This window comes from Rhinolophus ferrumequinum, chromosome 2 (genome assembly GCF_004115265.2).
Source record: "Rhinolophus ferrumequinum isolate MPI-CBG mRhiFer1 chromosome 2, mRhiFer1_v1.p, whole genome shotgun sequence".
Taxonomy (NCBI): Eukaryota; Metazoa; Chordata; class Mammalia; order Chiroptera; family Rhinolophidae; genus Rhinolophus; species Rhinolophus ferrumequinum.
This window is the reverse complement of record NC_046285.1, coordinates 47,507,193-47,528,995: the sequence shown is the minus strand read 5'-3', so window position 1 is coordinate 47,528,995 and position 21,803 is coordinate 47,507,193. Positions and strand designations below refer to the sequence as shown.

The following is a 21,803-nucleotide window of genomic DNA, read 5'->3' as shown; positions in this document are numbered from 1 at the left end:
AAATAATCCTTTCGACACTTATATTTCTGAAGGAAATATACTCACATATAATTTGTAATCAAGCAAATTAAAATGTTATACCTGAAAAAGAATCATAATCTGTACATAACAGTCATTGCAAGTTGTAAAATAAAAAATGATGATGTAATGATGAGGACATACAGAAACGGGACTATTGGTGTGGAGTCTTGAAAAGAGAGATTTGATTGTATCGATTTTTATCAAGCATCACACACACACACACACACACACGGGATGTCTCAGAGTAGTAGAGCTTGGTGAAGCAGGGGCCTTGTCTGAAAATCCCCTCACGGCCATGAAGCAACTCTCGTGGCTTCATTTCATGCTCATTACAAATCTTCTGATTTTGGTTTCCTAAGTATCTAAATTCTAGGAATGGAAGAGGAAATCTTTGTCACTGGAAAAGATAAATTTTCTATTGTGATTAAACATTGGTGATGGAACTGTAAATAGTTCATATTCTGGTGGGTAATCTGAAAATGCATATTAGAGTAAACAATATACTTATTGTTTGATCAGAAATTACAGTTCTAGGAATTTATTCTATAGCTATGCAGGTACAAGTATATAAAGAACACACACTGAAATAGTTTGTAGTATGAAAAGATTAAAAACAAGCTAAATATCTACCAATAGGGGGTTGGTTGTTTAAAAATGTATCAATCATCCAAACAAAGGTATATTATTCAGCCATTAAAAATGAAGTAACTATGTATGTACTGATACTAATGACATCTAAGATATATAAGTAAAAAAGATACAGAAAAGTGTTACATTTTTTAAAAGGATACACATACACACACATTTGTAAATGTATACAAAACTCTCTGGGCAAATACCCAAGAAACTGACATTCAGGGTTGCCTCTAGAGAGGGAAATTGGGGGCCACAGGAGGTAGACATTTTTCATTGCATACCCTTCATCTACTATTTGAATTTGACTTTTTTTTTTTTTACTATTTGTATATCTTACCTATTTAACAAAATAAAAAAGAGAAATTTCATTGGTAATGAAATAATGAATTGGCTAACTGATTTCACTGCACTCCATGCAAGTTTGTCAGCTCACTGACTCAGAAATGGTTATCACCAGGTGAGCTGACCCACAGCCCCGATGTTGACACCTGCGAGCCACATAAGCAGGTCTCAGTGCAGGGTCCTTGACACAAACATTCCCACTTCATCTATTAGAACTCCTGTTATACATTGGATAAGTGGGCTGTGATGAAGGACATAACCGCAGAGCCCGGCAATAAAAAAGAGTATTTTCATTCAATTCTCTTACTCTTGATGTTTACTTCTTGTATTACTATAAAAATGATGACCAAGAGGTTCTTTTACCCTGGAGAGAGATGCTGAAATCACTTCTTATTGCAGAAACTAAAGAATCAAAATAATTTACACAGGAAAGGGTTAAATTAAGATTTTCATAATCAGAATGGAGGAAAGGTAGCTGTGTCAGGACTGATTTAATATATTCCTCCCCAGTGTTCTGGGACATGCATAAAGTAGAAGCCGATTATTAAGAGTCTGAATTTGACTTCCATTTGAGTTTTCAGTTTAGAGTCTGATACAGTATCTTTATACACATTTGGCAGATCCAGTGGGTGAATGTCATCTATTAAAAGTCAGGCAGACAAGATAATTTCCTGCTAGTCAGAGAGGGTTCAAACTACATGATCATTAAATATTTCCATGACTTTCTATAGTACTGATACTAAAATTATAACAAATTGCCTCTCAATGAAAAGTCAAGGTATTAATAATTTAGCAGAACAAACACAATGCTGATGTAGTTTTTTCAAAAGAGCTAATAAAATTCACAGGCCCATAATTTAAATTGCAAAGATGACAAAGTCCTGTGTAGACAAAATAGTTACAATGGATGTATTTCAAGAATATGAATTGGATGATAACCCTGAAAGTACTGCTCCCCCAACCCCGGCAGCCAATGACAAACCGAATTTCTAAACTTTAAATAAGGAAATAAAACTATGTATGAATATATTCTTATTAACCAAAACACTCAAACCTTAGATGATTAGTGGTTATAAAACAAATCACAAAATTTCAGATAAGAATAAGAACGATTTCCACTCAACATTGATTGAAATTCGCAAGCTAACATCAATAACAATAACAATTTCAAATCTTGGATTTATATAGCTTTTAAAACATTTTGTGAAAATGCTTTCAAATATATGATCACATTTGATCATCCTATCAACTCTTTGAGGCAGGTAAAGTATTTTACAGATGAACTAACCAAAGTTCTGGAAGTCAAACTGACTTATTTAGAAACACTGTAGGCTAGCAGTGCTAATAATAATATAATTAAGGCCTAGAGAAGCTACCATGTTTTCCAGCAAGCCACTCTTGTCAAATTGGAAAAAAATAAAATAAAAACAAGGCTTGGTATTTCTTTCATTCAATGGTATTGACACAATAGGCAATGCTTCCCAAATCTGTATTCTGTACAAAGCTGGGAGTGATTGCACATAAGATAGATGACAGAATAAAAAATAGAGCACGAAAAGGTTATAAAGAAAGAGATAAACTTTAATCATGATAAGTGTAAAATAGGTCCAAAAAATTATTGCTTAGATATATAAAATGGAAAACTTTAGCTTAAGCCTTTCTTCAAAACATTTATCAGGAGCCCATTATATGTAAGCTGCCATGCTACAACAGTAAATAGGACACGCTCCATCCTCAAATCTCTCCTCATCTAAAAGAATATGATAGATGCCTATTGGCTCAGCAGCCATTAATGTGCACAGTGTTAAGAAGATAATTAATTATACTTCATTGTCTTAGAAAAAACTATGTCTAATCACGAAAAACAAGACCCTCACAATATTAGGTGCTGAGTGCAGCACGGGAAGTGTGCTAAGTTTTAGTAACACATTTTGAGAAGGACAGTGACAAGCTATGGCAGATTTAGAAGAGTGACTATGTCACGGTGGTCAGTGGTGGGGAATCCATGTCCGATGACAAAAGGTTGTAACAACTGGGGGATGTTTAGATTAAAAGCTAAGGCCAGACATGACAAATATCTTCAAATGTTTTGAGGGCCCATCAATGGAAGTGGGAGGCAGCTGACTTGCTCTGAGGAATTTATGTTGTTCCAAATTAGTTATCTCCAAAGGAAGAAGAATTTCTCAGGACCCAGAGCTGACTAACAACGGAACAGGTAATATGTCTCCTCTTTTGGGAGGTATTCAGGTTGCAGTCAGATGCATAAATATCTGGACTGTAATGGAAGAGATACATTTATTAAATGATAATACCAGGTGATGACCAAGGTTCTTTTAAGTACATCAATAACAAATTTAAATACATGTAGGAGAGCTTAACTTGGATATTAAAAACAAAAATCTTACAGGTGCTTCTAGGTAGATAAGAATAGAGAATGTCTTTAGTCTTAAGAAGCATTATAAATAAGAAATAAGGATTATTAAAATAACAATAAATTTTTATTATGACTTATCTTAAAGATCAAAATCAGAAATTTCCCTAAAGAGTAGGTTTATAATATTGATATACTTTATTGGATAAATTTTTATTCCTATGCATACTGACTAAATTTTTATTTTATGATAAAGTTAACTGGGAATTCTTAAATTAGACCTTTACTAAAAATATTTCTACAACCTAAACTTGATACTACAAGTGAAAATACTTTTTGGAAATAAAGACAGATGTATAAAGAGAAAGAGTAAACATCAGCAATACTAACTACATAGTTTTTTCATAGTTTCTCAGCATGTTTAATATACAGAATATACACATATGTATACACACACGCCGATATACATTTCTGTATCACTGAGCTGTGTCTCACAGAAGAGTCTCAGTCTCACATTTTCTTCCTATAATCGACTGCTGTGGCTTTCATAATCGACCACTAATTTAAAAATCCAGTGCATGAAACAGTGATTCCAAAAGAGGATGGGGCATATCGTGCTGCAATACTCATTAATGATGATGATTTTCTTTCTTTGTGTTATTAATCTGTGGTGGCCCTTGTTTAGCCACTTTGTTGGCATAGTTTAGTCCTATAAAGGTTGACAGTTATGTTTACATTGTCTGAGGGCTGGAAGGCAAAGTAATTATCTCACAGAAATGAAGCATATAATACTTTGTAATAGTGGGCCCAGAGTAGAGACTGATTGAGAAACCAGATTTCATAGATAGAGGTTTATAAGTAACTTTTAAGTCCCCAAAGAATTACTTATGGTTCTGAAGGCTATTAAGTCACGGAACACTGACTAATCACCTGATCAAGTCCTCCACCTTCCAGAAACACAGATTCTTCTTGAAGACTTATTTCTTCTTGAAAATCACATTGATACATGGGATGATCTTCCTCAATAGGCCCTTTGAGCATTTCATGACTCTTACATTTAAGGTTTTTCACAAATCCATTCTCTTAATCTACGTTCTACTTTTTCATTCTTGATCAGACAGTCATGAACGTGAGTTACAGTTACTTTTAGTTAATACAATTTAAAATAATTAAGTCACTCCAGCCTTCTTTCCTTAAAGCTTAAAAACCCTAATTTCCTTAATAATGTGCATTTCTTTAATCACATTCATCATTCTTTTCTGAATTTCCTCATTTAATCCCCAATTTTGGGGCAAGTGTATGTTTTTACTTCTTTGCATGCTATCAAAATGGGACATAATTATCTTAATAAATATAAAACACATGAAAATATATTAAGAGGATTACTCTCTAGCCTATAAATGTCACATGCCTTTCAATACAACCAAATGTTTTCTTTCTTCAAGTATCACATGACGTCAGCTTGTAGTCAGCTATCACTCTCAAGGGGCTTGTGTCTAGCTAATCATCCACCCTTACTTACCATCCACTACTGGTTTCTGACATCACCATCATGGCATCCTAGAAATGTGAATTAAATGAAGAACCTCTCCCAAGGCAACTTCTGTTAAAAACTCAAATTACATTGTTTCAGCAAACTCAACACCGAAGTGCTAACATTTTTCAAAACGCCATTTTCAAAGCATTCATCTGTTCTGTGAGAAATGACTGAGTTGTGGCTAATGGGGCTAGACATCTAGTTCTAAGATAAGGTGAATAATGTACAAAGTATAAATTTCAAGATTTTGAAACTCTCATTATCTAGTCATGAGTTTATTTATTTGCCGTACTGTAGATACTTCAATTAATGAAGCTATAATACAATTTTAAATATTGAGTTTCCCTAAGGAATAAAGCATACTGCTGATAGCCTCCAAGAAGATGTATGTTTGCAAGTACATATATCAAAACAGTATGCCTACGTAGAACATAATGATTCAATTTTCTTCCATAGAGATGGCAACAATAATATCAAGATCAGTGGACAACAGAAAGATATTGATAGAAGGTTTTAGTGGTAGTAGCACTTATATGGGTTGAACAAAATTAACTAGCTTTTAATTTATTATGTCATCAGTTAAAATTAATGCATATATCTTCAAACACTTTTCATGTAGATTTTTCTGGTATATAAAAACCAGTAACAGAAATACCAAGTTTTCTAGAAATGGGGAAAAAAACTATATACTATTTTCCTAATTAAAAAAAGAATGACTCTGGTTAAAAAATGAGACATGAATTTGCCGTTACTGACTTTACATATCAGCCTAAAGGTCTAGATTTGTCTATAATTAGATTTTGTAGTAAGTTCCCTTTCATGAAATCTCTTTTACTTAAAAGGAATTACGTCATATTTTTACAAAGACAGTAAGAGTATCTGTGACAGATTTATTCAAATTTTCCATTGTTCCATTAAAATGTGCCCTTTAGTCATCCTACCGCTAATGCTGCATAACAAAGAATGGCCATGATTGCTCTTACTGGAAATAAGTCATATCTACTGATACTCAGAATTCATTCACTCATTCATTCATTCCTCAGGGCTTGTGGTAGGTACTGCGGTAGGAGTTGAGGTCAGAATTTATAAGGCACAAGTCCATGCTCCAGATTTTCAGGCTGGTAGGGGAGATGAAACATAGAGGGTGCTAAAACAGGTATACACATTTTAAGAAAGGAAAAAACTGTATTAAAATTGTAATACTCAATATATACCAACAACAAAAGATGAATACAAGTCGTGTGTATACATGTTTTTGGCACCCCCGGTATAATTAAGTATTAGTGGTATTAGGAAAGAGAACAAAATATACAATAATTAAGAGAAGGAATGTGAATAAATCTAGTCCTTAACCCAGTGTGTTTATAAAATATAAATATATAAAATAATAAAAATGCATCTTTCGGAAGTACCTAAAACTGACTTGCAATTGAAAACAGTAGAATTTATAAATAAATGACCACATCAACCTCAACCTTTCAGTTCTGTCCTTGATTTCATTTGGAATTCTGCTTTCCTTTCTGTTCAACATAATCATTTTCAAGGACCAGTTGGAGAAATAGTCTTGACCAGGGTCAATTAAATCAATTTTCTTTCAAGATTTAAAAAGATGTATTGTTTTCAAATATATGCCTTTTTTCTGATTACAAAAGTAAACATGTTCATTATACAAATCTCAGGGAAAAAAAAGAGGCAAAAAATTAAATTCATTCCTAGTGCCTCCATCCAGAGAGAAAAACTGTTAATTTTATGGTAAATAAAAAAATACATAAAATTTAATACATGTTATTATCTTATAATGAATATTCGACACTTAATTCAAGGGAAAGAAATCTGTACTCATGACTATGTTCTTGTAAGATCTAACAGATGCATACTTGACATACAGTATCACAAAAAAATCTGCGTGTAATGCCATGAAGAAGAGTTGTAAACTAAAACTGTTCTACCAGAATGTCGTACAACTGCTAAATTATGAAATTATACTAGAATAAAATTTTTAAAAATTCTGGCCCAGAATACTTTCCAAAATTGCTCAAAACCCTAAAGTAGGAATGTTAGTGTATAAAAAGTACAGAGTATCCAAAAATTATTACTCTGGACAACTGGGCTTCAAAAGAAAAGCAATAACCATTACAGAGGAGTCCCAGCACAATGGTATAGAGCAGAGGTCTCCAAACCTTCCTTCTCAACACCCTCAGTGTCTCAGTGATTTTTTTTCGTGGTGCTCCAAGGCCAAAAGAGATAGCTAACAATTCTATTAATTACATAGCTAGGTCCAAACAATTTAATACATATATATGTCCTAACAGTTTAGTAGCTATTTCAAAAAATAATACCCATATGTTGAAAGAAATACATTTTTATTTCATTTTTAAATAACCAAAACTACCTACTAATGGGATGTGCTTCTGATGGGCACTGCACAACTTCTCTTTCAAATCTTGGAACCAGACTGACACCTCCACCCTCATTTCCTGTTCCACACTGATTTTTGTCGGGTATTTGCTTTTTATCACAGCAACTACAGAAAACCTAACTGGGCAAAGATAGGACATCATCAAAAAGAGTGTAGCAGGATATAATGCTGAAAGTGGGAAGTTCCTTGAACCAGAGATTCACACAGTATGTGGGAGATGTGGAATATCCATTTCCTTCGGAAATTGAACATAACCTGTTCTGCCCTTGTGAGTTTGCTGTGGCACTCCCTGGCGGCTGGCTCGGTGCAGTTTGGTAATCATGCGTATAGGGCAACCTTATCCCCTTGTCCTATTATTACTGTAAAAGTGACAGGAACTCCCAAATAAATGGGTGTCTTGGAAAGATTTGATAACTCTGATGTGTAAACTGTGTAAGTCCAAGTTGGGATACGCAGTATTGCCTTAATTATCCGTAGACAAAAGGAAGCTTTCTCTCATGAGTCCTATGGCCCGTACATGCCAGCTTTGTTTACTCCTACCCATACAAGTGCTTGTTGTAACAAATAGTCCTACAATCCTACAATCTACCTTTGCAACAAACAATCTTACAATTAAACATATTCCAAAAGGTGGCTGAATATTACTTGCAAATGGAATAAAAAATACAGTAGTTCCCCCCTTATCTGCGGTTTTGCTTTTTGAGGTTTTAGTTACCTGAGATCAACAGCAGTCCAAAAATATTAAATGGAAAATTCCAGACATAAACAATTCATACATTTTACGCTGCACACCATTCTGAGTAGTGTGATGAAATCTCATGCCATCACACACCTTCTGGTTCTGTCCTGCCAGGGACGTAAATCACCCCTTTGTGCAGTGTACCCACACTGTCCACGCTCCCTGCCCGTTAGTTACTTCATAGCCAGCTCAGTTATTAGAATAATTGTATTGGTTAGTTATTGTTGTGGTATCAAAGTGCTTGTGTGCAAGTAACCCTTATTTTACTTAATAATGACCCCAAAACATAAGAATAATGATGCTGGCAATTTGGATATGCCAAAAAGAAGCCATAAATGCTTATTTTAAGTGAAAAGGGGTGTATGTATAAGAAAAAAAGACAGTATATCTAAGGTTTGGTACTATCCACACTTTCAGGCAGCCATTGGAGGTCTTAGAGAATACACCTTCGGACAAGATGGGGGCCTACTGTATGCATCTTAAATAATCTTTTGTTAAAGTAAAGAAAGAAGCAATAACAGAGCCCTCTTGGTTTACAAAATAATTTGTCACAGTAATTTTACAAAGATCCTATGGTAGGCAGAATAATGTCCTTCCACTTCCACCCTACCCCACAAAATATTCATGTCAGTCCCTGGAACCCGTGAGTACGTTACCTTACATGGTAAAAAGGATTAAGGCTACTCAGGGAATTAAGGCTACTAATCAGCTGACATTAAAATTGAGAGATTATCCTGGGTTATCTGGATGGGCTCAATGTAATCACACAAATCCTTAAAAGTGGAAGAGGGGGGCAGAAGATGAGAGTTCAGAGGAAGATGTGGCCTTAGAAGAAAGGTGAGGATGATGCAATGTGAGAAGGACTTGACAGGATGCTGCTGGCTGTAAAAATGGAGGAAGGGAGCCACAAGCCAAGCAATGGGGACGGCCTCCAGCTAATAGAAAAGGCAAGGAAATGGATTCTTCCTCAGAGTCTGCCTACACTTTGATTTTAGCCTACCTATACCCGAGTTGGACTTAGAACTTACAGAAATGTAAGAATAACTTAGTGTTGCTTTAAGCCACAGCCTTTGTGGTAACTTGTTACAGCAGCCATAAAAACGAATACAGACCCCCAAATGATACTAATAACAACAATAAAAACAACTATAAATGTTTCAGGTCAATTGGATGAACTAAGTAAGCTGTCTCTAATATACTTCCAACAGGTATTTCAAGTGAGTTTTATTTTTTACAGATGATGTAATAAGACTAAATATAAAATAAACCTATAGGTGCTGGTTCAAAGAATTTTACTGGAGTATACTTCAAACATCATAGCTTTTGCCTTTGTTCATGTTCCTTACTGTCTCACAATGATGTAATGGCTATAAAGAAGATAAAAATCTTTGCATGATGCTCTGATATGAATTTTAAAAGGATATAAGCTTTTCCATGCTATATAAGCTTAGGTTAAAGATTATACTTCTTTTCTATATGTAAAATACCAATGAAAATATTTTTAGTTATTTCTTGAACTCTTGTTAGATGGGGTGATGGTTTGATGAATGAACAAGGGAGACCTTTTTGTATATTTAACAATTACTTAGAGAAAGCAAGAAAAAGCCCTACTGTCAGAGTATACACACTTCTGGGAACTGAAAATATTTACTCAAAGTTCCGAAGTCTGTGTTCACCTGTGGTTAAAGGCAGGTGTGTGATGCTGTTCAAACAGGTCAGGGTGAACCACGTGGACGATAGCGTAGCCCCAGAAAACAGGAGGAGAAGAATTAGCTTCAGCATACCCCTGATAAAATCTGCAAACCTGAAAAGAAACAACGTCTATTAATTCTAGATGAATTTTTAAACTACTACTTAAATCAATGACACATTTTCATTTAATGGTAATTTCTTGAAATTTCTATACATCCTTTTAAAAGCCAAGTTTAAAAAAAATTTTAACTGGTACACTGTGTGTGTGTGTGTGATATTATTTTGTGATAAATGTTGTTTTCTCTTATAAAAACACACAAAAGGTAATCTCTGTTAAGGATCTATCACTTATAGGATGGATTCCAGGTTTTTCAATGCCACTTCTACTTTCATTGTATTTTCCTATAATTTTCAAACATTCTATAATATTGTTCTAGTTTTAGAAAATAGGCTCAGTTGTTGACATAAACCTGCAAAGATGGCCCTCCCCAAATTCAAACTCCAAGAACAAACAGAAGGCTTCCCCTAGCATTTTTGGGGTCCTATGTGATCTGGTCTCTGCCTCCACTCTCCCTTTATTTTCCTATGCTCCAGCTGGACGGCCCTGTTTCTGTTTCCCACACGTGCTAAGGTTGTTTCCCACAGTGACGGACTTGTGCTGTCTGCCTGGAATGCTGGTGCCCCCATTCTTCACATAACTCACTCCTGCTATTCCTCAGGTCATTCAGGTCGCAGGTCAACACGGCTCTCCATGTTCACTGAAGAAACACTCCCTATCCCACCTCCACACTCTTTTATTTTCTTCATACCATTTACCACTATTGGAATTTCTCCTGTTTTTGCATTTGTTTATTTTTTGTCTCCCTTATCAGACTGTAAGCTTTGCGAGAGCAAGAACATAGCTCTGGAATAGTGAATACTATTCTTCAAAGCTTGAGACTACTGTTTCATAGCATTTTAAATTCTTAAAATCCCTGCCTTTGTCCTGAATTAACATGAAACTAAAAGGAATCTGGTAGAGATGCTTATCATTTAGTTATGGCCAAAACCTTTTCCATTTGCCAATGACTTCTCCTCATCTGCTGATTAACTGTTGATTGAACAGGTACAATCCTCTGGCTGTGCCTACACACAACTCACTGTCCTTCAGAATTGCTCCCATTGTAGAAAAACAGATACCATCTCAAATATGACATTTACCATGTTTTCTCTTTGAAGTTGTTTAAAATGGATTTTAATTTGTGTGGTAATTATGTGACTGTCCTTAACACTTTCAATACTATCTCTTGTTTTTCATTTGTTTGACGTGACACAATTAATCATGTATGTAAGCACTTTCTAGACTAAAATGACTTCCTATGAGAGCTGATGCCATCTTTTGGTGGGAAAAATGGATGCATCTTTGCCCAATGACAGGTTTGTTCTCAACTATGAAAGTTCACAGGCAGAAAATTCTTATTTTAAAAATTCTGAAAAAGGTTCCAGAGCTTGACAGAAATGTCCCTCAAGAAAATCTAAACACTTTGTTTTAATTCCATGCTCACCAATCACTTTTCTGATTTATATTTTGGTACGCTGTTTACTTGGTATGCTGCTATCAACTTACTTGTCAGATTACGCAGATGGCCAGGTATGAGAGAATAAAAGTTTTCTGAGACAATCCAAGTTGAGTGAAGTTGAACAGTGAGAAAGTTTCACAGGGCCAGATCACCCAAGAATAAAGTGACCACTGTAGTCTGCTTTTTGGGGACCTAGTCCTTTCAAATGGGCTGATACCATCAAAGTATACTATTAAGACCAAAGTAGTACATTTAATAGTGACATTTAGCAACATAATTACCCAAAGCACTCAAGTTTATAAAGGGGTTCTATTCTACAGATCCCCAAAATAGAGTTATTAATGTAATTTAAAATTTTATTTTAGGCCTAGGAGATACCTAAAATTGATTTCAAATCCCAGAGTAAGGGCAGTACTTACTTTAAGAACTTCCATTTCAACAAATTAAAAACACAAAAGTCCTTATTCTGATTTTTCCCTCTATAGTTAAAATTAAGGGTTTATAGAAAGAAAATAAAGAGAAAGGAGCATGTGAGATGTCATTTCTGATATGTAATAGTTCCCTCCTACTTATTTGGTGCTCAGAATAGAATTTGGTAAACGATGACTCACTCTAATTAGCTTAGAGATTTAATTAGAAAAAATTAGGTATGATTCTTGTCAAATGTGACAGGTCAATGTATTTCAGTATCAGTGTAATTATTTGCTACAAATAGCTATCTTCCTATTCCTCTTCTTTAGCTTTTAGATTTTATTCTTCTATTTTCCTAACTTATAAAAACCTCAGATAAAATGATTTAGAAATTACAGCATCAATTTATTCTTTCATCATCCCAGAAACACTATGCAAACTTTAAGGTCTAGATATAATATTATCCTGTGTCAATTATGCTTAAGTATTTAGATATTGAGGTGATTTACCTATCTTATTTGATCTCCCTAAATATGTCATTTAGATTCTTCCTTTCCTGATAAAGTTGATTGCCTAATTTTGTTTTGGATTAAACAGGGTAAAATGTTTTGGGAAGTGAATGAATATTATTTCTTTGGAAACACAGAGAGTAGTTTTATAGGCAGACACCTACATGAGTGACATTTTCATTCTTTTCCTTTTTGAGAATAAATGACACTTTTTCTTTCTTCTGACTCATTCTAAAAATGTGTTGTCATAATGTGTTAAGCTCTCACATAGGCAGTTTGATGAAACTGCAAGTCTTTATGGACATTTTTCATCAAAATGAAATAACCATAGGGACATACCTGCCAAAAAAGACCAGAAATAAATCGATCTCCTAATCAGGATACTGCCTTTTCATGGAAAGTTCTACATATGCTCTTATAAATTATTCTTTTCTGTTCTGGATAACTATTAATTTGCCTTTATTACTGTACCACCTTTCCTTGGGTTCAATTTGTAGATGTTGTTATCTAATAATACGGATAGAGGCAGCTTAATTATACTGAAAATACAACTCTAGTCTCCAAAAACATTTCAGGACAGACCACTCTTGAGAAGGTTTCTTGTAGCAGCAAATTCTACCTATTACATGTTGATTTTCTTGTAGCCCGAACAAGTGCTCTTCTCTAACCTACGCCTGTTTTACTTTTCCTTGAACTTTAAAGTTTATTTCGGGGAGCTGATTGTCCCTTTGGACTTTTTTGGTTTGTTTCTGGCCACTGTCATGTTTAACATAAAATATTTTTACCTTGCCATAGCTATTCCAACAACACAGCCTCCAACTATGGACCAAAATCCAATCCAGCCAGCATCTACCTGTGAAGAAAGTGGCAGACACATTTAATTCAAGATCATCATGTTGCAATTTAGAAGGCATAAAAAAATCTTCTATAGTCAATATGTTAAAGGCTAAATGGCAACAAATCTAGGAAATATTATTTAAGAAAGTGAATCAAATGAAAGGATTCATGTGTGACTAAGTAAAACAAACTTATCTAAATAAATATATCCTTGAATAACTTACTGAATATTTAAATCAACATAATAATCAATGTCACAACAAATGCTTTTCAAATATGTTCTACATACCTAGCATTGTACTAAGAACTCGTTAACTGGAAAAGGATAAACAACAGTCATTGACCTCAAAAAATTTAAATAGCCAACATACAGAAAACTAGTAGGAAATAATTAACTGTTAAAACATTTGGCAACAACTGAAAATGTGTTAACAGAACATATATGAAGGGGAGCAATATTAGGTGGAGGGCTGAGCACTTAGGGAGACTGGATAGAGAAAGAGAATTTGAACTGAGTTTCAAATGTATAGCTATGCTCTGCTTTTGAGAAAACATTTCCAGCCCCATCATGTACTAGCTTATTGACTCTGGGCAAATTATATCTTCTTACCTATAAAATGGACTAAATGAGATAATTTGTGTACAGATCTTAGATCAGGTGTTGGCATACAGGAAGTGTTCAATAAAGGTTGGAGCTGTTATTCCTGATGATGCTTCTCCATCTATCTAATAATTTTATAACTCTTTTCCACCTTCATGACCAAACTTACTCAGAGCTATCTACAAATGCTACCTTTATTTTCTCATCACACATGTATCTTTAAGTCTTATGATTTGGCTTCTCTCTCAACTCACAGTCTAAGTCTGTTTTCTCATTAGTAGAATGGGGAAAATAAAGATTTTTTTGAGAATTAAATGAGTTAATAAAGTACCCAATACTTGTTAGTTGTTGTTCCCACTGAAATTCCATGTGTCCCTAATAATACTGGTGCATTTTTCTCCTCTTTTTCCTTCCCACGTCTACCACACTTGCTTATTATCTTATTTCTTACTCTGGACTCCTGAAATAACATCATGAATGGTCTCCACAATCTATTCTTCCATCAATGCCAGAATAATTATTCCAATCATTCTACTTTCCTGCTCAGAAAGTTACTGGCTTTCCTTGAGGCTATAAAGTCCAAACTTGACCTGGCACTTGAGTGAGAGCTGACTAACCTAACTTCTACCGCTTATTATTTTTCTAGTCATATTTTTTCATTACACCTGTGACAGAGATTGTCAGCTGTCCACCAAAGTATGTTATTGGGCACTTAGCTAGATTACATGTGTCAGCCCCTAGTCAGTTACATTTGACCACATGACTAAGCTCTCATTAATGAAAGGAAGTGGGCAGAAGGGAGGTGTGCCACCTCTAGACTAGAACCTGGTACACAGCTGTATGCTTCCCTCCATGCTTGCTTTTCCTCTCTGCCAGTTGGAATCTGGATATACACGTACGTAGTTATCCAGCTTCACCCATGCATACAAAACAAGATCATAGGGGGCAGAAGAGCTGCAAAGCGGAAGCAGCCTAGGTCTCTAAATCAGTGTAAGGAAAAGAACTGTCCAAACTATGGACAACTATCCTAGATCATTATGCAAACTGTCCTGGATTGCTATGTGAACGAGAAATAGATTTCTTCTTAAGTCTCAGAAGTCTGGGATTCTACTTCTCACAGCAATATACTCTAAGTAATACAAAAACTTCACACAAATCCTTTATTCTATGTGACTGGTGCCAGAAACAAAAATTCTGCTCTTTGGAGAAAGAGAACATCCTGTAGCTTAAATTATCTCTAAATATTTTTACACCATTGGCATTTGGGGCAAGAGAATTCTCTATTCTACAGGGCTGCCCCTCTCATGGCAGAGCCTTTAGCATCCACTGTCTAAGGCCCACTTAGCACTGTTAGATGCTCACAAACGTTTCCATCTAGCCCCTACGCAGGTGAGTGGGATCCTGTGCCAAACTAAGAACCACTATGGCTTTGACTGTACGGATCCTGGTCTTTTCAGGCTATTGTGTGATTTTTCTGCTTCCTTTGTTCATGACATTCGCTTTAGTTAATAACATTGTACTTAATAACTAATTATTTTTTCTTTGTTTTAATATTTTTGCTTTCATTTAATTTTAAATTTCTCTTTATTTAATACCAGGTGTGATTCATGGTGTCTGTATCTCTCAGAGTTTGTACAGACAGAGATACTTGGAAGAACTTCTCAGGGTTTATAAGATGAAGCATAGTAAGATCCACAAAATCAGAAGCATTTAAATAGGTGCTGCACTTTTCCTTCTTGAAATTGAGAATGCTTGGAATACCTGCCATCCATAAAAATAGGTTAGGAAACTAAAGGATGGCTTACTTCTTATGGTGAAGATACACTAGGTAATTTGGATTAATATTCTGATTGAGAACTAGAAAATCTGGGGGCAAATCTATCTGACAGCCTCATAGAGCCAAGAATAAAATCCAGAATTATGGAACCATGATGTAGAATGGAAAGGAAACCCAGAGAGATAAACATGGTGTTTGGGGACATTTTTCCCTTACGTGTGGCATGTCTGCTGATTTTAAAAAGGGTGGCTAAGGGGCTGAGAAGTGTCGTTGACCTTAGAAAGAAAAAAATATGAATTTGGGGCTTACTGTGGGTGGGTGGCCTTGTAAAACAAACCACAGCCTTTAGCTGGGGAATCTGAAGGGCTATACCTATGAGTACTGTGAACTGGAAACAGAACAGTCTTCTGATGGACTGAAGCCCGGTTTTAAATGATCTCAGTTCCTGAAACTGGATTAAGTGATCCTTAGACTCTTGCAAGAAAAAACATAGTTCTTTTTGGAGGAAAATAATATTATCTTGAAGTTTGAATTATCTCTACAACTTGTCATATACTATGTCTAGAATTCAGTCAAAAATCATAGAACAAATAAGGAGATAAGAAAACATCAATGAATATGACAAATATAAAAAAGACCCAAAGGGGATCCAGATAAAGGAATTATGAAATACAGACTTTAAATAACAATTTTTAATAGTTCAAAAAAATAAAAGACAGGCTCAAGCATTTCTACAGAAATTTGGAAACTATGAAAAAGTATCAGATAAGAATTTTATAACTTAAAAACGTAATACAAATTAGTAACTCATAGATGAGCTCAATAGCATATTAGACAAAGCTGAAAACTAAAATAGTAAGTTGGAAGAAAGGCTAGATAAAATATCCAGCTTTGGGGTGGCCGGATGGCTCAGTTGGTTAGAGTGAGAGCTCTCAACAAAAAGGTTGCTCGTTCGATTCCCACATGGGTCACTGAGCTGTGCCCTCCACAACTAGATTGAAGACAATGAGCTGCCGCTGAGCTTCTGAAAGGGCGGATGGGTGGCTCAGTTGGTTAGAGCGCGAGCTCTCAACAACAAGATTGCTGGTTCAATTCCCGCATGGGATGGTGGGCTGTGCCCCCTGCAACTAAAGATTGAAAATAGCAACTGGACTTGGATCTGAGCTGCGCCCTCCACAAGTAGATTGAAGGACAATGACTTGGAGCTTGTAGGCCCTGGAGAAACACACTATTCTTCAATATTCCCCCCACCCCCCAAAAAAATATCCAGCCTGAAGCAGAGAAAGGCAAAAGGATGAAAAACTCAAAAGAAAGACTAAGAGACACAGGGCATGCAATATGAAGGTATAACGTATATAGTTAGAGTCCCTAGACGTGAAATTAGAAAAAACAGAGCATGCTTCAAAAAGATATTGGCTAAGAATTTTCAGAAATTGATGAGAGACATCAAGCCATATATTCAAGAAGTCCTATATACATCAAGCAGAATAAATTTTTTAAAAATCATAGTATAGTTATATAGTTATATCATAGTAAAACTGCTGAAATCAAAGACAGAGAAAACCTTAAGCTTTTAAATCTGAGAGCTGACTTCTCAGTTGAAACAATGGAATCTAGAAGAAAATGGAATATTTTCAAAGAACCAAAACAAAATAACTGCCAAACAAGAATTTTATGTCCTACAAAAATAATCTTCAAAAATGAAAGTGAAATGAAGACGTTATCAGACCAAAATAAAAAACAAAACCCAAACAAGAGAATTTGTCAGACAGAACTGCACAAAACACACACACACACACACACACACACTCTTTCTAAAGGGTGTTCTTTAGACAAGAAAAATGATCACAGATAAATTATTGAAGTAAAGGAAGTCGGAAGAAAAATGATCACAGGTAAATGACTGAAGTAAAGGAACAAAGAAAAACAAAATGGGTAAATATGAGGGTGAATGTAAATGAATATTAACTGTGTAAAACAATAATGACAATGTCTTGTACATGACAATTACAGCACAAAAAATGCTAAAGGATTAAGTGGAGTTAAAAGATTCTAAAGACTTTGGACAGTTCTGGAAGAAGTAAAAGTTCTAATTTATAACAGATGTTGATAAGTCAAGAGTGCATTCTGTACTTTCTAGGGTAACCACCTAATAGTAAAAAAGACTATAAGTACCAAGCAATAAGGGGGAAAACAGAATAATAAAAAAAATACTTAGTTCACAAGAAGGTAGGAAAGAAGGAAAAAAAGGATAGATTAGACTGAACAAAATAAAAATCAATAGTAAGAGGGTAGATCTAAACCAAAATCTATAACTACATTAACTGTAAATTGACTAAATACTCCAATTAAAACACAAAGATTATCAGACTATAGCTCTGTCTGACGCTTTGTAATCACTTCTCTCAGTTTTTACAGTCACTTGTCAGACCTCAGCTGCCAAAATGGTGAAGCAGATCGAGACCAAGTATGCTTTTAAGTAAGCCTTGAATAGTGCAGAAGATAAACTCATAGTAGTTAACGTCTCAGCCATGCGGTGTGGGCCTTGCAAAATGATCAAGCCTTTCTTTCATTCCCTTTCTGAAAAGTATTCCAATGTGGTGTTCCTTGAAGTACATGTGGATGACTATCAGAATGTTGTTTCAGAGTGTGTAGTCAAATGAATGCCAACCTTTCAGTTTTTTAAAAATGGACAAAATGTGGGTGAATTTTCTGGAGCTAATAAGGAAAAACTTGAATCCACCCTCAATGAATTAATTTAATCATGTTTTCTGAAAACATAACCAGCCATTGGGTCTTGAAAACTTGTAATTTTTTTTATTTACGAAAAGGAAAGATCAAGTATTATATAAAGACAATACTCAACTGCCATCTGATTATAAATGAGAATAAAATATTAATTCTACCCTTTAAAAAAAAAGATTATCAGACTGGATTAAAGAAAACAAATGATATGCTACTTACAAGAGATATACCTAAAGAAAGTGTGAAAGTGAAAAAATGTAGAAAGACATACCATGCAAACACTAACCAAGAGAAGGCTGGTGTAACTAATAAGCTTTAAGGTAGAAAGCACCACTAGAAATAAACCATTCATGTGGATGAAAGGTTCAATTCACTGGTCAGATTACAAATCTAGGTTTATGTGTATCACTTACATGGTCTTAAAATATATAAAGCAAATATTGACAAAAATAAAAAGGAGAAATAGACAAAGTTATAATAATTGTGCAGTATTTTAACACAACTCTCTCAGTAACTGATAGAACAAGCAAATACAAATAAGTAAAGATATAGAAGATGTGAACACACATCTAACAGAATTGATCTAACTGACATACGGTACATAAAACACAATACCTCAGTGGTATGCAGATTATTTTGAGCTAAAGGTAATCTTAGCTTTAGGTTCAAGAAAATCTTCTGCCACTCAATTAACTATGTAGAAGAACCTGAATTAGGGGCCTTGCCCATAATGGGAGAGTATCAGAGATAATCTCTTTTTGACCCACTTATATATGGCAGAGCAAACTTATATTTACTAAACATCTACTCTTATAATTGTGCAGTGATCTTTTGAAGCCCCCAAGCCACCTTACCTCATCCCTCTCTCATAGTGTCTAATATACCTCTATTCTCCTTTCTATCTCTGAACCACTCTTGCATATGGGGCCTCAGACTCTCTTATGTATGTGGGGTTCCCATACATATGTATATATTAAATTTGGTTATTTTTGCTTGTTAAAAAAATAAAATAAAAAATAAAACATGATACCCAAGAATTATAAAATATAGGTGATCATATATTGGGTCGACAAATTTGAAAATACTGAAATCATAAAGTATATCCTACGACCACATTTATGCAATTTAGTTAGGAATTAAAAAAAACAAACTATAGAATCTTCAACAGTTTATAGATTAAGAAATGTCATTCTAAATAACCCATGGTTCAAAGAAGAAATCACTATGAAAACTAGAAAATATTTTAAATTAAATAATAACGAAAATCCTACTTAGCAAAACTTATAGAATGCAGCTAAAGCTGTGTTTAAAAGGAAATATATAGCCATAAAATACATATATTAGAAAAACTAAACATCGAGGAGCTAAGCATTCACATAAAAAAAGAAAAAGGAGAGCAAAATAACTTCCCTCAAAGAAAAAAGAATAGAAAAATATAAAGATAAAATCAGAAATCAATAAAATAGAAAATAAGAATTCATGAAAGAGTCCCTGGTTAAATTATTCAAGGAAAAAAATAAGAAAGAAGACATAGATAATCAATTATCTGGAATAATATAATGACTTATCTTGGAGACTTAATAAAATCATAAGATGATGCTGTGAAGAGCTTCTTACCAACTTATCAAAATTGAATAGAATAAATGGGAAATCTGAATACTTTTATAACTCTTAAAGAAATTGAATCCACATTAAAGATCTTCTCACAAAGAAAAATAGATAGCTTCATCAGTGAATTCTACCAAATAGTTAAGGAAAAACAAAATTCCTAAACCACTAAACTTACACAAAATTTTCTGAGAAGCACTTCCTAAACTGTTTTTGATTGAGACTAGCAAAACCTTAATACTAGAATTGAAAGGATAGGATGAGAAAAGAAAATATATGCCAATCTCATTCATGAACATATCTGCAAAAAATCCTGCAAACTGAATCCACTGAAATATAAAAAGTATAACAAATCAATGACAAATTGGTTTAACATTTAATAATAAAGAAATGTAACTTGCCACATTAGTAGTTTAAAAGAGAAAAATCATATGATTATCTCAATGTTGAATTTTATTAAATGTATTTTTTCCATATATTTGTTATTCATCATATTTGATATGAGCATATATGTCGAGAGGCCAAAATATCTATGGATAAATTAATACAATAAGTAGGTGAGTTTAACAAAGTTGTTGGAAACAAGATCAGCTGTACTGCAATTACTCACAAAAATCAACTATACTTCTATATGCCAGTCAAGAGAAAATTCCAAAATCCAATTACAATAGCTTCAAAAAGGATCGACTACCTGGGAAAAAACCTAACAAATATATAGGAGTATTTGCAGAAAATTACAAAGCATCATTCAGAGATATTAGGGCCTAAGTAAATGAAGAGAAATATAATAATCATGCTTTGGAAGATTCAGAATTATAAAGAAGTTAATTCTCAAACTGATCTACAGATTCAAAAAATTCTCATCAAAATCCCAATAAAACTAATATTCTACTAGATATCAAAACTTATAACACTAGAATATTTAAGACAATTTGGTATTGGTACAAAGATAGACAAATAGATCAGAGGAAAAAACAGTTTAGAAACACATCCATGTACATAAGGGCACTTCATTATGACAAAGATGACACTAGAGAGCAATGGGGAAAGCATGATCTTATCAAAAATTGATATTAGGGTAATGCATATCTACAGTGGGGGAAAAAATTTAACCCCTACCCTATAACTAGCACAAAATTCAATTCTAGGTTTAAATGTGACAGGGATAACGATAAAGTTTCGTTGTAAGGATAGAACAGCACTGTCCAACAGAACTTTCTGTGATGCCAGAAATGTAATTTATCTGCACTGTCCAATATGGCTGTCAGAAGGCGCAAGCGGCTACTGAGCACTTGAAAAGTGGCTGGTGCCACTGAGGAAGTGGATTTTTAATTTTTATTTCATTTCAACTAATTAAAATTTCAAATTAAATAGCCACATGTTGCTAGTGGCTACAGTACTAGACAATGCAGTTCTACAAGATAACATAGGGGGATATATTATTGAACTTGGAGCAAGCAAAGATTTATCTTTTTTGCATTACATCTCTGTCTGCTAAATCCAAGATCTAGACTATCTCCGAGTTGCTTTCTATTGTTTTTTTTGCTTTTTGTTTGTTTAAGTATGGGTCACATTTTCCTGTTTCTTTGTATACTTAATGCTTTGGCATTTTAAAAAATTGTATAGTATACGAGATCTGACAATTTAGTAGCGAACTGGTTGCAACGATGTTGCTAACTTTTTTTGATATTAGAGAGATTATTCATTATGAATTTGTACCAGCTGGACACTTAACCAAGTTCATTATTTGGAAGTGCTGAAAAGGCTGCGTGAAAAAGTTAGATGAAAACAACCTGAACTTTTCGCCAATTCATGGCTCTTGCATCACGACAATGCATCAGCTCACACGGCATTGTCTGTGAGGGAGTTTTTAGCCAGTAAACAAATAACTGTATTGGAACACCCTCCCTACTCACCTGATCTGGCCCCTAATGACTTCTTTCTTTACCTGAACATAAAGGAAATATTGCAAGGAAGACATTTTGATGACATTCAGGAC

The 21,803-nt window shown here is 34.4% G+C and overlaps 1 protein-coding gene and 1 pseudogene across 1 annotated transcript in view; one reads left to right on the top strand and one right to left on the bottom strand.

The window, feature by feature from the left end:
* Nucleotides 1-21,803, bottom strand: part of SLC49A4 (solute carrier family 49 member 4) — a 74,203-nt gene that overhangs the window by 11,438 nt on the left and 40,962 nt on the right. The window contains exons 6-7 of the mRNA XM_033121570.1: nucleotides 13,022-13,089; nucleotides 9,742-9,869 (exon numbers count right to left, since the gene is read on the bottom strand). Coding sequence (XP_032977461.1) covers nucleotides 9,742-9,869; nucleotides 13,022-13,089 — 196 coding nt within the window. The remainder of the gene's footprint in view (nucleotides 1-9,741; nucleotides 9,870-13,021; nucleotides 13,090-21,803) is intronic.
* Nucleotides 17,896-18,213, top strand: LOC117031181 (thioredoxin-like; annotated as a pseudogene).